This window comes from Sus scrofa, unplaced genomic scaffold (genome assembly GCF_000003025.6).
Source record: "Sus scrofa isolate TJ Tabasco breed Duroc unplaced genomic scaffold, Sscrofa11.1 Contig1878, whole genome shotgun sequence".
Lineage (NCBI taxonomy): Eukaryota > Metazoa > Chordata > Mammalia > Artiodactyla > Suidae > Sus > Sus scrofa.
In genome coordinates this window covers 486,461-502,718 of record NW_018084968.1, presented here as the reverse complement: position 1 = coordinate 502,718, position 16,258 = coordinate 486,461, and the positions used below count along the sequence as shown (strand labels likewise).

At 46.5% G+C, this 16,258-nt stretch overlaps 1 protein-coding gene across 2 annotated transcripts in view; it reads left to right on the top strand.

Moving 5' to 3' along the window:
• LARGE1 (LARGE xylosyl- and glucuronyltransferase 1) overlaps positions 1-16,258 on the top strand; it is a 588,827-nt gene that overhangs the window by 300,530 nt on the left and 272,039 nt on the right. For both annotated transcript variants that reach the window (XM_021081477.1, XM_021081478.1), the window contains exon 5: positions 13,792-13,915. In XM_021081477.1, the coding sequence (XP_020937136.1) occupies positions 13,792-13,915 (124 nt within the window). The remainder of the gene's footprint in view (positions 1-13,791; positions 13,916-16,258) is intronic.

The window sequence follows — 16,258 nt, the reverse complement described above, 5'->3', positions numbered from 1 at the left end:
AAAAGACAAAAAAAAAAAAAAGAGCCCACTCTTTAGAGAAGAGTATTTGCATGATTACAGATAGTCAGTTGTGTTTGTTCTCAATTATGGGACATTTTAAGGTCATAAAAACTTCTGGGGGGAGTGCTGGGTGTAAATAGTATCGCTGTGATGATAATATTTAAATAAAAACCTAGTAATTCCAATAGTTGTTGAAATCATAAGAATCCTATTGTGTCTAAACTTTTGCTCCTACAGTACATGCAGCACAAAGATGGTAAATTTAAAAATAGCAGTAGTTTTATCATCAGCTGCTGACGGCATGCCATGCTTTCATGGAGGAATGGAGATTTGAAAAGAAAACAAATTCTCAGTATGTGGTATGAAAATTCTGCACACACACCCCCCCCCCCACCCCATCAGTGACTGCTTGATCTCCTTGGACCAAATAGCCAGTTAAGCACCCCCTCCCATTCTTGAGCTTCTACAAATGAGAATGATTCTTCAAATTGATATGCTGGTGATAACGATTTGAGATATCAAGACAAAAGGACTTTTCAAAGACACTCGGCTCAGAAAAAGTCCAGCTATAAATAGCTCCATTGCTTCCGAAGCATGTTATGAGGATTAACTAATACATGGTTATAAAATACTTTGACAAAATGAAGTACCTTCCTAATGTTAATAATATAATCACAGTGGTGTAGGATGCGTCTTTTGGCTTTCAATGTTAATTATAGTAATTAGATTTATTTTGCAGACAAGATTTTCAGCCAAATTTCATTTAAGGTTTGCTTTGTTACATCAAATCAGTTTTACTTCTGCAGCACACCTAATGACAGTGGGCACGCTGTATTTTAAAAGATAGTGAAAGAATGCCATGGGCTGATGCCGGCACTGAAAATTGCCACTGTAGTCTTTCTCGAAACTTCATACTCTTATGCCCCAAATGTTTACTCTACATGAATGCTTTAGGGACTGCATCTTAAAAGGAAAATCCTAACTACCAAAAAAAAAAAAAATATTATGAAATATTGCTTACAATCATAAAAATTGAAATAATACTTAATAAACAATAAGTCTAAATAGTGGTCCATCTCTAGTAAGCCCTAGTCTTACTTATAAAAGATATAAAGATGTGTCAAAACATGGGCGTTCCCTTGGGGTGCAGTGGGTTAAGGATCTGGAATTGTCACTGCTGTGGCTCGGGTCACTGCTCTGGTGCGAGTTCAGTCCCTGGCCCTGGAACTTCCATCTGCCAAAATAAAAGTATGTCATAGCATCATGCACAAGTGACATTTTATGATATAAAGTAAGTGACAATAGAATTCAAAAACTGATTATAATATCATTCCATTATATAAAGACATGCACACATGCGTAGCATCATACAGATACACATATACGTGGCGAAAAACTAGCAAAAAACATGAAAAGGGGATTTTGCATGTTGCGTTACGGGATGGTATAAATACACATGATCTTCGTCTGGTTTCCTCCTGACATGTATGTTCGGTCATCTCATTCTGCCACCTCTAATGAAAAAAAGTGGATGCAAAAAAATAAATGCAAAACATAAGTTTACCTATTAGAAAATGGCACAACGTATGTCTGGGAGACTATTTCAAGAAAAACTGGGGAATGCCTGTAACTCCAATCCCAATTGCAAATAAACTGGGAATTATAGCTGCTCTTCAGGGAAGGCTAGCTTTTAGTGAGCAGAGGTAGAAAACATTTTTTTTTTAGTAACTAAATGCTTGCCTCCAGTTTTAAAAATTTAAAGTTTGTTTGCTAGAATGATCTACTTACTCTCTAGCCTGTTGGCAGGAGGAAGCTGGGCCATTTCCTTTATTTTGCGTATCAAAACGGCTGGTTTTTGGTGGTGGTGGGGTGTTTTGTTTTTTGGGTTTTTTTTTTTTTTTTTTGAACTTTACTTGCAGCCCCTTAAAAATCTAGCGGATAAAACAGCATTTTTGTGACCAGCATCTGCCTCTAATTGTCTTATTGCTTATTCAGGCTTAAGCTTGTTGCAAGAACAGTATCCAGATTCTGAAGGGAGAAACCTCAGATTTGAATAAAAGAAACAGAAGTGGATTCTGATTCTGACCCAATGATTCTGATTCACTGTACTTCTTAGAGCTTTGGCTTGTTCCCCAGCTTCTTGTAGAACTCTGTTTTGAAAATCAAAAAAGGTAATCGATCTGCAACATTGCTATATTTTATTTGTTTAATAAATATGAAGATAGTTCTTACTTTATGTCAAGCTCCGTGCTAAGTGTTTTTCAGATGCATCGAATGTTCATATAGCTCCCTGAGGTGGCTGCTGTCATCCCCATTTCACAGATGGTGAAACTGAGGATCTGTATATGAAGTCAAGGCTCAGGGTCACAGAGAGGAAGGGCAGGGCTGGGTTTGGACCCAGGCTGTCTAGCTGCAGAGTCTGACTTCTTAACAAGTGACCGCTTTAAATATCCTTTTCTTATTTTAATTTTTAATTTTTTTGGCCACACCCATGGCATGCAGAAGTTTCCAGGAGAGAGATCGAACCCATGTCACAGCCATAATCTGTGGCTGGATCCCCCTGGCCTCACTCAGTGGCTTAAGGATCTGGCATGGCCACAAGCTTTGGCAGGTCGCACATGTGGCTCATATCCAGGCTTGCTGTGGCTGTGATGTAGGCCGGCGGCTGCAGATCCAGTTCAGCCCCTAACCCAGAACTTCCATATGCCGCAGGTTTGGCCATAAAGAGAAAAAATAAAAACAAATTGTGTCCGTTATGCCTCAGTAAAGTTGGGGGTGGAACAGCCAATACATGTCATATCAGTGACCAGATAAAAGATCGATGCTGTTTGGTCATTTCATCTATATGCCAAACCAAAAGGAATGGACTCATATAGTTCAGGGGCCGAGGATAGGTCATTGTATTTGACCTTCATCCCAACCCTGCACTGTAGATGCCCTTATCCCCACAGATGTCTGAGGAAACCGAGACTCAGAGAGGATGAATAGCTTGTTCAAGGTCACAGGTGGTAAGTGATCCTCCTGGGATTCTACCCTTGACTCTGGCAAACCCTAAAATCATGCTGCTTTAGCCACACCATGAGGCCTTTGATTGCTTCTCTGTTCTTCTCCTACTGAAAGCTTTTCTGACATGCTACTGACTTGTCCTCAGTTCTTCCCACATAATCAAGGCCCCTTGTCCTCCCCTACACCAAGAACTCTCACTGAAAAACCTTCATTTGGGTTGCTGTGTTTTTCTGCAGTGAGTTCCATTAAATCTCTCGTGTACCAGATTTACTGAGCATTCGAGTTGCTGTCACAGGCACTTTCTTTCTCTCAGATTGCAATTCCATTGTAAACTTAATAATTAAGGATTATTTCAGCTCAGACGTCCCTGTATAGTTTCATAAAAACAGACCTTGGATTGCCTTGTCGGGGCTGTGGCACATTCCTGACAAAATAAGGAGGGAAGAGCAGGGAGAAAGCTAGGGTTTAATCATCTTTGCTTCTTTGTATTATCATATTTATTGCTTCCCAACCTGGACCAGGGGAGCAGTTAAGGAAACCAGAGGCAGCAGGAGCATTGCTCATTACGAGCAAGTCTGCAGGCTCTGCCGAAGATGAAGCATGTGCTTGCTTCCTCCTTTGTTATCAAAGTGTGACCTGGTCTGAATATAGAACAGACCTAAATGTCTGTTACTCGAACCCAAGCCAGCTATGTGGGACCCGTTGTACATGGAAATGTGCACTCAGGCTGGCCTGTTCAGGTAGATTCCTCTTCCCATGGGTTTAAAGCCCTGCTCCCCAGATGCACCTGTCAGGGGTGGGCTGGCCTAAAAGGTGATTTTTGATGTTGCACGGGTATAAAATTAACAAACATGACATCATTATTGAAAAAATTACTCCTTTCGTGATTCTTCTGAATGCATTCCTATGATCTTCAGCTGGTGTGTAACTCATTTTGGTGTAAATATGTCCCTAACACCTGCCCATCGCTTGCTAATCTCCCTCTCAACAGCGGCAATGGGGAAGGAGGCACATGGCTTCTGGCTGATTGGGGGGTGTGCAGGGCTCTCTCATTACAACACTTTCACCTTCCTGAGAGAGGAGCCAAATGTGAAATGAGACGTGGAGAATGAAATTTCACCTCCATGGCTGTTAGTCCTGAATTGGGGGATATGTTTTCACCTCTGGACATAATTGGGCTGTTTGGGGGTTTCCTTACAGTCTGAGGCCAACCTGGATAATTGCACGCCTTCCTCACCAGGGCAGATCATTCACTGTACAGCCCAGCTCCCTAAGGAAAGAGGCCCAGAAACAGCTGAGCAGACCAGGCCTCTCCCACAGTCACAGATCAGACCATCACGCTCCAATCCCAGGCCAATGAGTGAGCATTGGGTTGCAAATCACGTACCATGAAATTCTCTTTGAAAGTGAACAAGTCAGTGGTGTGTAGTATATTCAGAGTTGTGCAGCTCTCACTGCTAATAGTAGATCATTTTCAGCATCTCGTAGAGAAACACCCATATGAATTAGCACTCATCCCCCATTTCTTTCTCCCTCCATCCTCTGGCAGCCACTAACCTACTTTCTGTTTCGGATGATTTGTTTACTCTGCACATTTACTCTCAGGAGCATGTGCTGTGCTTTTTGGTCTTTTGTGATGGACTTCTACGCAGCATCGTGTTTTCAGGGTTCACCCCTGTTGTAGCCTGTGTCGGTGTTCCATTCCTTTTCATTGCCTAATAATATTCCATTGTATGAATAACTACATTTTGTTTATTCATCAATTGTGGCCATTTGGATTGTTTCCACTTCTTGACTGTCATGAATAATACTGCTGTGATGGTTTATTTATTTATTTATTTTTTGTCTTTTGTCTTTCTGTTGTTGTTGTTGTTGCTATTTCTTGGGCCGCTCCCGCGGCATATGGAGGTTCCCAGGCTAGGGGTTGAATCGGAGCTGTAGCCACCGGCCTACGCCAGAGCCACAGCAACGGGGATCCGAGCCGCGTCTGCAACCTACACCACAGCTCACGGCAACGCCGGATTGTTAACCCACTGAGCAAGGGCAGGGACCGAACCCGCAACCTCATGGTTTCTAGTCAGATTCGTTAACCACTGCGCCACGATGGGAACTCCCTGTGATGGTTTCTGTACAAGCTTTTGTGTGAACATATGTTTTCATATTTTTTGTGTGTATAACTGGGAGTGAAATTGAATGACTCAGCAGTGGTAACTTTATGCTTAATTTTGTGAGAAACCACCAGACTGTGTTCCAAAGCAGCTGCAGTCATTTTATAAGGAACAAATGAGAGTTCCAGTATCTCCCCATCCTTATCAACACTTGTTATTATCTTTCTGTTCTCTCTTTTAGTATTTATTTATTTATTTATTTATTTATTTATTTATTTTTGTCTCTTTGGGGCCGTACTGTGGTCTATGGAGGTTCCCAGGTTAGGGGTTGAGTTGGAGCTGTAGCTACTGACCTATGCCACAGCCACCTGGATCCAAGCTGCGTCTGCAACCTACACCACAGCTCATAGTACTAACACTGGATCTTTAACCCACTGAGCGAGGCCAGGGATCAAACCTGGATCCTCATAGATACTAGTCGTTGACCAGTGAGCCACGATGGGAACTCCTATTTTAGTCGTATTAGTGGGTCTCTCACAGTTTTGATTGGGATTTCCTTAGTGACTGGTGACGTTGAGCATCTCTTCCTGTGCTTATTGGCTGTCTATACATCTTCTTTGAGAAATGACGCTTCAGATCCTTTGCTTAGTTTCTAATCTGCTTACTTGCTTTTGTATTTAAGTTGTAGAAAAATCTCATATTATGGTTACAAGTCCCTTATCAGACATACACTTTTCAGATTATTTTCTCCTGTTCTGGGGCTTTTTCAAGTTCGTTTCAGGGTTTTTTTTTTTTGGCCTTGCCCACAGCATCAGGAAGTTTCCAGGCCAGGGATCAAAACCTGAGCTACAGCAGTGGCAACGCTGAATCTTTAACTGCTAGGCCACCAGAGAACTCCCCTTTCTCACTTTCTGGAGGTATTTTTTGACGCGCATAATCTTTTAATTTTGACAAAAACTGGTTTATCTATTTTTGTCTTTTGCTTTAGATGTCATATCTAAGAAACCGTCACCTAATCTTACATTCAAAGATTTCCTCCCACATTTTCTTCTATGTGTCTCTACACGTAACTTCCAGGTAATTGTATCCACTCTGAGGGAATTCACATCTCTTTGGTAATTATTTATTTGTCATTTATTCATTCTTTCAGTAAACAGTTACTGGATGATTATGTCTACGGAACTGTTAAAAATCTGGGGAGAAGATTATTAACAAAATGTAACTCCCAGCGCCAAGACTCCATGTCACAGGGAACAGTTGCAAAAAACCCGTGTTGCAAGCCTGAATGTGGTGGGAGGCACTAAGAAAGGGCATCTGATGCTGTGGAATGGCTTCTCTGGAGCCGTGGTGTCTAAATTGAGAACAGAAGGCTGGAAGCAGTACGCGAGGCAATGTGTAGGTGGCTGTGGAAGAGATGAAAGTGTGCTCACAGGCTGCAGGAGAACACAGCTAAGCCCTGGTACTGACTCATGGCCGGGCTCTTTCTAAGCACTGTGGTGGCAGAGAGAGTAAACAAGAGAGTAGGTACTTTGTGCCACGGGAGCATCTCTACCTTGGACAGCTCCCATCCTAGTGGAGGGTGGAGCTAGACCAGCAAATGAGCAGGGAGTTTTCCAATACAAGTAAGTGCTAGAAAGAAAGCCAATGGGGTGATGGGGCAGGGAAGGATGGCCGATGGAGAGGGGCATTTTGGATGGAGTAGTCATGGAGGGCCTCCCTGAGGAGGTGACGCTTCAGTTTGTTCCTGAAGGAGAGCGGGGGAGTGGTCACATGCCATCTGGCAAGGACTGTGACTGGGGTGCAAGAGGAAGAGGGAAGACAGGGAACTGGAGAGGGGGCAGCATGACACCAGCGAAGGTCCTGTTAATTGAATGTGGGAGGCTGAGTTTTATCCCTTGTGTGGTAAGCAGGGGATCATGTGAGCATTTTGGAGAGAGTTCAGGGCGGGCTTATAGGGTGGAAGATCTGTTGGGGGGCGTGGTGCAAGCTCAGAAACAGGAAGAGAAGGGGTGAACATATTCATGATATGTTACCAGAGGTTAGATGGGGTCATAAAAGCTGACATTTATTGGGTCCTTATCGCCTGCAAGGCACTGTTCTAAGGGCTTCATATGTTTTAACTCGGTCCATCTGACAGTAACTCTGAGGTAGGAGCCATTCAAGTCAGTCCCATTTTACAGATTCAGAAACTGAGATTCAGATTGCAAAGCTCCCCCAAGGTCACATCATCTGGGAAAGAACCGAGGTAAGAAGCCAGGCAGTTTGGCTTCAGATCCCCAGCCGTGAGGCTCACGCTGCCACTCGGGACTTGCCATTAACTCTGTGTGTGTGGTTCATGGGTGGGAAGGGTGCCCAGGTGACAATTCCATTTCTAACTTGTGAGGCTGGGTGAATGGGGCATCTTTAACCCGAGCAGGCAATTCAAGAGGATGAACCATGCAAGGGGCCGAAAGAGGACAAAACGAGCCCCTATTTAACATGCCAGGTACAGTTCCGGGGGGTAGGAGACACCACTGTGTGACAGACCAAGTCCCTGTCCCCGTGGAGCTGACATTCTTGGTGTGTTAGGAGGATTATAATGGGGCAGCCATCTGGATTCTGGGAGGTCCGCGGGATATGAAGATGGGACCATCTGGTTGGAAGTTGGATCACAAATTCAAGCTCAGGGGCCCCGTTCTGGCTTACACAGAAGCTTGACGAAAAGTGATCTGGGACAAGTTTTCAGATGCTTTGTCCCCTGCAGCTGGTGGTGGAGTTGAGGGACCCCGGTGCTCATGATGGTACCCAAGGTGGAGCCTTGGCAGCCCTTCCCCCCGCATTGAGATGTGGTTAACCAGCAGAGGATTGCGGAGACCAGCTCAGCAAACCATCAGGGTCCTGGTGATCCCCTGGGCTGGGGGCCATGTGTGCTCTGATTTAGGCGTTTTCCTAGTTGTCTAATTAGGGAAGCTGATGAGGCTCACTGGCCCCTTTGGCAATGCAAACACTTAGTCTTACAGATGAGCTCAGTGTCTTTCTGGATTTACTCTCCCTTCCAGAGAGACACCTGAAATAGACCCGATAGGGGACTTGGAAAAGGGGATGCCTTGGACAGGAGCTTGCAGCATCCTCCTCTGAGAGCCTGTCCCTCTTACCCGCGCTGGTCCAACTTCTGCTCAGTGAGCAGATTCACCTCCTGAATTACACCTTTGATCTGCTGCCTTCCAAGCTCCCCCAGTCCTTGTCTGGCTCTCTTTATCTTAGAGAATGAAATAGGGTTTTTAGGAATTCACACACTCTGGCCCAGCCTGCTGTTAATACTGTCTCTTTCTTTTTTTTATACTCCCATTCCTGGCATACACTAGGTGTTCAATAAACGTTACTGTCTGGTCCACTCAAATGAGACTGTTGTTCTTTCGTAAATACAGTGTAGACTTTCCCACCTCTGTTCCTTTCCTATTCTGTTATATCCTGCAGAATATCTTCCACTATCCTCTATCTTTTCCATCCAAAGATTCAGTTTACCTCCCACATCATTCCGTGGAAACTGCCTAGATTCTCCACTAGTGAGAAATGGTCTCTTTTACCCTCATACTCCTATAGCTTGTGTGTTCCTCCTTGTGGAGCTGTCTTGTACGGTTGTGCAGGTTGTTCACTCTCCAAATCCAGGAGTATCTTCACTCACTGTCCATGTCCGTGTCTTCACGTGGCTCCCTGTGGGATGTGCAATTCCAAAACTTTGCAGCTGTGTGTGCAGCCCAGGGTTATGGCACACCTGTGTTCTAATGTTTATGTGGTTATTTGTATTCTGTATCTGCCAGATTGATTGCTACCCAAAGAGAGGACTCGCAGCTCATTCATTGCCTAAATCCCTGTTCTGCCTTACATGCTGCTTGATAGCTCTTTGTTGGGTGTGTTCTCATTCAACTCATTTTTTGATCTATGTATGGAGGAACTAATTGATGGTGCTTTATTTGAAAAGCGATGCAAGAGCAGTAGAGAAAAGAACTGTTTCATAAGTTAATGTTGATAATAGTCATCTTAGTCCATTTGAGCAGCTATAACAAAATAGTACAAATGTGGGAGCATCATTAACAAGAGAAAAAGAAATTTTGGCCACGCCCCTGGCACGTGGAAGCGATCGAACCCACGCCAGGGCAGTGACAGTGCTAGATCTTCAACTGCTAGGTCATCAGGGAACTCTTCACAACAGAAATGTATTTCTTCTCTCAGTTCTGGAGGCTGGGAGGTCTGAGATCATGGCACCAGCATGGCCTGGCTCTGGGGAGTGTGGGCAGCAGCGTTCCAGCCTCTAGGCTTCTCTCTGTGTCCTCACATGGTCAAAAAAGTAAGGGATCTCACTAGAGCCTCTTTTATAAGGGCACCGACCCCTTTCAGGAGGATTCTGCCCCTAGTGAGCCAATTGCCTTCCAAAGGCCACACCTGCTGGTACATACCATCACCTTAGAGGTTAGGAGTTCGAGGTGGGAGGCAATGGACATTCAGACCATACCAGTATTAACATGTATGGAAATCTTGCCACCTGCCTGGCTTTTTGCTAAGCACTTTATGCATATATCCCACCACCTAATCCTCACAATGACCCAATATAATACTGCTTATTTACTACTTATAATCCTATTTGTAATACTGACTACACTACTACTGATTGTTGTTCCTGGTGTGAAATGAAGACACTGAGGCTTAGAGAGATGAAGTCAGATGCTTGTGATGGTCCCTCAGTAGTCAGCACAGCCAGGTTCCAACCCAGCTGTTCTGAAGCCGAGCCCCAATCTCCAACCGTTGGTGTAAGCGTGCCATCCATTGGCTTCTTAGGGTAATGTGACAGGGAAGGCGTGTGTGTTGGCCGTCTTTTCCTGTTGTCTCTTGAGCATCCCTTATTTGCCAGCCTCTTCCCTGGGCACTGGGGATGGAGAGGAAAAGATGGTTGCCGTCTTTGGAGGCCTCGTGGTCCAGAGGAGGAGCGGGTGTTTGAATTTGCATCACAGTGCCTCGCTGTAAGGGGTCGAGTTGCTTTGCACTTGCGGTGCCCAGTTAGCAGGAGAAGGAAGGGAGGAGGGTGGGCTCTCAGGACGTTTTCAGGAGGAGAGGACTTTGTAAAGGGGATTTGGGAGGATGACCAGGAACGCAGGGCTCTCCATGCGGTAGAGAAGGAATAACCCAGGCAAAGATACAGATGTGATGGAAACATGTGTTGGAGCAAATATGAGCAGCTTGACCTGTTTGCTGTTGTCACCGCATGTTTAAAATTAAACCATCCCTCCACAGTGGATAGAAAGTCGGCAGTCAGAGTTCCCACTGTGGCTCAGCTCAGCAGGTTGGGAACCTGACTAGTATCCAGGAGGATGCAGGTTTGATCCCTGGCCTCACTCAGCGGGTTAAGGATCCGGTGTTGCCGTGAGCTGTGGTGTAGGTCACAGATGCGACTCGGATCCTGCGTTGCTGTGGCTGTGTCGTAGGCTGGCACCTGCAGCTCCAATTCGACCCCTATCCTGGGAACTTGTGTACGCCATGGTTTCAGCCCTTAAACAACAACACAAAAAGCAAGTTGGCAGTCATACAGGTTTACCTTTGTCCGTTCTTGATACATAAGGCTCTGCTGTGGCTCCTCTGTGCAGGTGGGGTTGGTTGTGCCCAAACAGATGACTAAAGGGGCCATCCGTCGTCCCAGTGACTGTCTAGCTACTTCTGACTTAGCGTTCGGGTAAGTCACTGGCCTATAAACACCGCCATTCCTTCACACTGCCCATATCACTTAGGACAGCTAGCAGCTGCTTCTTAGAATTCTGCAGTGCCGACTGCTTCTTTGGGTCATTTATTCAGCTCAGCCCCCTTGAGCACCTGGTATGTGTTTGGCGGGTTGGCCTTGGATAATTATCTTCTTCAGGTCTCGTCTCATCTCCCAGCTCCACCTGGCTGTGCCACCCTCACCTTAAACTTAGTATACCCAACCCCAAAGCCATCCTATTCCTCCAGTGTCCCTTTCTTCGGTATCCCCAATCTTGGAGACATCACTCCCAACCGAGGACACCCAGTGTCATCTTCTTCCTCTCCATTTTCCCCCATATCTAAGATCTCTTCTGAAACCCTTCTAGATTCGACTTCTTTAACACTAAGTCAAATTCTCATATCACATTTACCTAGTCTAATCCAAAGGAGGTGTCCTCCTCTTTTCCCCTTCTCTGTCCTGTGTCCATCACCCATCCCATCCTTCAGTTCATTTATCAGACTCTTCCCTGGATCATGGGAAGATCACACATGGACATCATCTGGCATCATCCTTCACCTCCCTGAGCTCACAGTCAGGGGGGATGTAGACAGGTAAACAGGCAGTCACTGTTTAGGTACATGGGTGCAGGTGCATTCGGGAGGGCCCTGACCTAGCTGTGGGTGGTCAGGCAAGAATTCTAGGGACAAATGAGGGCAGACCTCAGAAGCGAAGGCTGGAGAGAGAACCAAATGCTGAATGGGGAGTGTGAGCAGGGAGAAGAGGAGGAAGGAGAGGGCAAGACCGTGAGATGCATGAGGGCAGGGATGGCGCATCCTTGCCCATCACCAGGCCAGTCGTAGGTGTGCAATAAATATTTATAGAATAAGCAAATGCAAGAGGGTTTCCTGCAGAGTAAAGCATATCTGCAAAGACCCAGATGGAGAGAGAGCATGGGGGCAGGGGAATTGAAAGACGTTTGTGTGTCTGGAATTTAGAACAGGGCTGGGGAGCGACTGCGCAGGAGCCTGGGAGCTGTGGGGCCAGTCATGGAACCCCCGCCTGCTGCCGGAGCCCAGACGGTTGAAGTGGGCGTTCATTGCACTTCTTCCTCTGCATTCGCATCTCTTGCCTTCTCTGCTCAGTCCCCTGAGTCCCTGCTAACCCTTCATCTCCCACCACACTCTCCACACCCCTGGGCCCCTGCCATGGTCTCTTGCTCTTCTCCTTGGATCACGTCTCCTCTTTCTCTGCCTCTTTGCCATGGATACAGTCACTTATCTTTAAGACACTGCTCCTCCCAGTCTTATGCATCCTTCTCCCAGTCTGAGTTAGCCTTTCTTTTCCTCTACTCCCCTAGAACCTCGTGTTCTGTTGTAGCCATTATCATGTTCTGCCTCCTGTTTATATTTAGTTGTGTTTCTATTTAACCATCTCTCTAAATAGTATGAGCTCCTTGAGGCGGGGGCACGAGGTCAGGCTCAGCTTGCAGTTTCCCTCAGGGGCTCCTTCGTGGTGTTACAATGTGAGCGTGTGTCCTTACGGGCGCAGTGGTATTTAGGATGCTCCTTCTTCTGGACTGAACTATTGCTTTGCACCTAGCGGTCTCTCAGGAAGGCATATCTGCTGTCTCTTTTTATCCCCTCTATATTGTCCATGTGCATCTTTTATTGCACTTTTTATTTCATCTATTTGACCCAATAGCTTGAAGAAGAGATTTTTTTTTTTCTTTTTAGGGCTGCACCTGCGGCATGTGAAAGTTCCTGGGCCAAGGGTTGAATCAGAGCAACAGCTGGGGCTTACACCACAGCCACATCAGATCCAAGCCACATCCGTGACCTCTGCCGCATCTTGTGGCAACGCCAGATCCTTTAACCCACTGAGTGAGACCAGATCGAACCCACATCCTCACGGACATTGGATCGGGTTCTTAACCCGCTGAGCCACAACGGGAACTCCAAAGAAGTTTTTCTAACCTCTTGCAGAATGTAGAAGCATCTGTGCAGGGGTATAAGATCCATGCTCAGAGTCCCCCTTTCCTAGATGCCAGAGCTGGACTCTGAACTCATTTCTGTTGGAATCGGACACTTTGCTCTTTTGTACTATACTTTGGGTGCTGCCTCAGTGTTACAGTGGGATGATAGAGGCTTTAGAAATATGAAGAGTGAAGGCGAGCTGAGGTTCAGTGGTGATGGGAGCCCCCGAGGATCCGTCGTGGATGCCTGGTTCTCTTTCGGGGACAGGACTTAGTGCTGGGTAATGGGCCACGTACTCGGCCGGCCTCATGCAGCCAGTCTCAAGACCTCATCTTCTGTCTGTGCGCTTTTGCACTGGTAGGTGGCCAAGATAAAGCCTTGACCAAATCATTACACATGCTCTACTTAGGATTCCGAAGCCTAGATGCCCTCTTCACAGATTTGGCAATTGGTTTCCATCGAGTGTCACCAGTGATGTTCCCCTCTCTGGCTCTTGGTTGTCATGCCTCTGAAGTCCCAAGGTTGGATGAGCTGCCCTTGTCAGCTCTTCTCTCCTCCCCAGCAGGCACTGGCTTGGTAAACATGCCTGATTGAACTTCACCATTGCTGTTAGAAACTGACCGCTTCTGGGAGTTCCCATCGTAGCGCAGAGGAAATGAATCTGACTGGGAACCATGAGGTTGCGGGTTTGATCCCTGGTCTTGCTCAGCGGGTTAAGGATCCAGCGTTGCCGTGAGCTGTGGCGTAGATTGCAGACGAGGCTCAGATCTGGCATGGCTGTGGCTGTGGTGTAGACCGGTGGCTACGGCTCTGATTAGACCTCTAGCCTGGGAACCTCCATATGCTGCAGATGTGGCTCTTAAAAAAAAAAAAAAAAAAAAAAAAGGACAAAAAGAAACTGGCCGCTTGTGACCCGCTGGTAAGAGCGTGTTCCTGTGGGTGGAATTCAAAGGCTTTGATTCCCTCTCCTGACTCCTCCTCTCACTGCCCACAGGCGGAACCCCCTGCATTTCCACCTCATCGCCGACTCCATCGCGGAGCAGATCCTGGCCACTCTCTTCCAGACCTGGATGGTGCCCGCCGTCCGTGTAGACTTCTACAACGCGGACGAGCTCAAGGTACGGATGGGGGTGGGCGGGCCTCCCTAGGCTCCTCCAGCGGATGCTTTGTGGTTTAGGAGACGGCGGCTCAGGGAGATGTCTCAGCTCCCGACCGGAAACATCCAGGGTATAACCGGGGGTGATTGCCATTCAAATCTGCTTTTAGTATCAGAAGCCTTCAGTGGCCATTCTTTTTTTTTTTTTTTTAATTTTTTCTTTATTGTTATTTCCCCAATACAATTTTTTTCTACTGTACAGCATGGTGACCCAGTTACATACACATGTATACATTCTGTTTTCTCACATTATCCTGCTCCATCATAAGTGACCAGACATAGTTCCCAGTGCTACACAGCAGGCTGTCATTGCGAATCCATTCCAAAGGCAATAGTCTGCATCTATTCACCCCAAGCAAAACGGCCATGAGATACCACCTCTCACCAGTCAGAATGGCCATCATGAGTAAGTCCACAAATAACAAATTGTGGTCATTCTTGAGTGTGCAGTATGTGTTGGCCTGTGTGGTTCTGGCCACCACAGCTTTGTGTGGAGGCTGGAGGCCTCTGTCCTGGTGTGTATCTGAAAGAGGGCTAGGGTGGCTCTTATCTAGAGAGTTCTGTTCCCAGTGAGGTCAGTGCTGACCTCGGAGTCTGATGGGTCTGGGCTTGACTTTGTAGAATGTCATCAACTGGTCATGAGACACAAAGCAAATAAGCTGCAGCTTTGCTCTTTTCTCATCAGTAGAAATGTAATAGTAACACCCACCTCGGGAAGTGATCAGGAAGCTCAGGTGAGAGAATACACGTGAATGTGCTCTGTGTATAAGACTCTGCTGAATAAATATTCAGGATCCTGTTGGCCCAGAGGGTTTCAACCGAATGAGATTCGCTTGGGCCATGTCATTCCCTTGCTTAAAATCCTCCTCCTCCCATCGTGGCTCAGCAGAAACAAATCCCACCAGCATCCATGAGGATACAGGTTTGATCCCTGGCCTCCCTCAGTGGGTTAAGGATCCAGCATTGCTGTGAGGTGTGGTGTAGGTCACAGACAATGGCTTAGCTTGGGCGCGGCTGTGGCTGTGGCGTAGGCCTGTGGCTACAGCTCCAATTTGCCCCCTAGCCTGGGAACCTCCATGTACTTCAAGTGGGGCCCTAAAAAGACCAAATAAATAAGTAAATAAAATCCTCCCACGGTCCCAACAGGACCTGCGTCAAGCTTGAGATTTACAGTCAGATGAAGAAGTCCTGCATGTGCCGGCTTTTGACCCTTCTTCCAGCCTCATTCCTGCAAATTCACTTAGTAATTAGCTCTAGGAAACCACCTCTGGGCTTGCTGCCTTCTTCCTGTGTTTGAGTGTTTGCTTAGGCTATTCCTTCTACCTGATGCGCCCGTCCACCTGCCTTGTCCCAAGCCCCACTCATCCGTCAGGACTCAGCTGCACGGCCACCTCCTCCGAGAACTTTTCGTGTCTCCTCCAGGCAAGAGGAAGACGTTTTCTTGTTCACTTGTCTGTCTGCTGCTTTGGTTTAGAACCTTCTTAATGGGGGCTGGGTCTGGGGGTGCTATCTTGTTCTTTTCTGTATTTCTGGCGCATTTGTGGGTACCCTGCAATGCTTGTGGATTTAACAAATTGCCATGATTAATGGAACATGTACTTTTGCTGAAATACATTGCTGCTGTATCTTCAGTCACCTTGGGAAGGACTAAACACCTAGGTGTGAGGCTGATGCTAGCAAATTGCTTGTTCCAAACCTCATAAAGCCATTATCTTTTCATTTCAGAGCCATAACACTTTAAATAGATCACAGAGATGCTGGCCAGAGTTTCTGATTTTCCCATATTTCAGGCACCGGAGTTGATCGAGACGTTCAGAATTTAGCACTTGGGGCTTGTCGTGATAATCTGTGCGCCCTTCCAATCTATTCTGAGCTAGAATTGATGAACACTCTTAAAAGGGGAAAAACAAAATTTAGCAAATTGCTGCACTAATTAAAGTGAAAGCCAGCCGCCCGGTCTCTCAGGGTCTTAGCGCCAACCCTGTGGGGAAGAGAACAGGATGGGGGCACAAAACACTTGCTCTCCTTTCTTAGAGCGGCCCTGGTGTCTGTGCCCTGTGCGAACCGGGACCCCCTCTGCTTTTTAGGAAGGCACGGAGTCGTAGAAGAAACCCCAACTTCATATCCTGTCTTGCCACTTAGGAGCTGTCTGATTTGGGTGCTGAGCCTGGGCTTGATCAGCTGTCGCATGGGGGGGACAGTCCCAGCTGTGGAGGAAGATACTGGATTAAATAGGATAAGTCACCTGAAGGCCTGGCTGTGCCTGAGATGCAACAGGTTCTTGAAAATCTGTCTTTTCCCATTG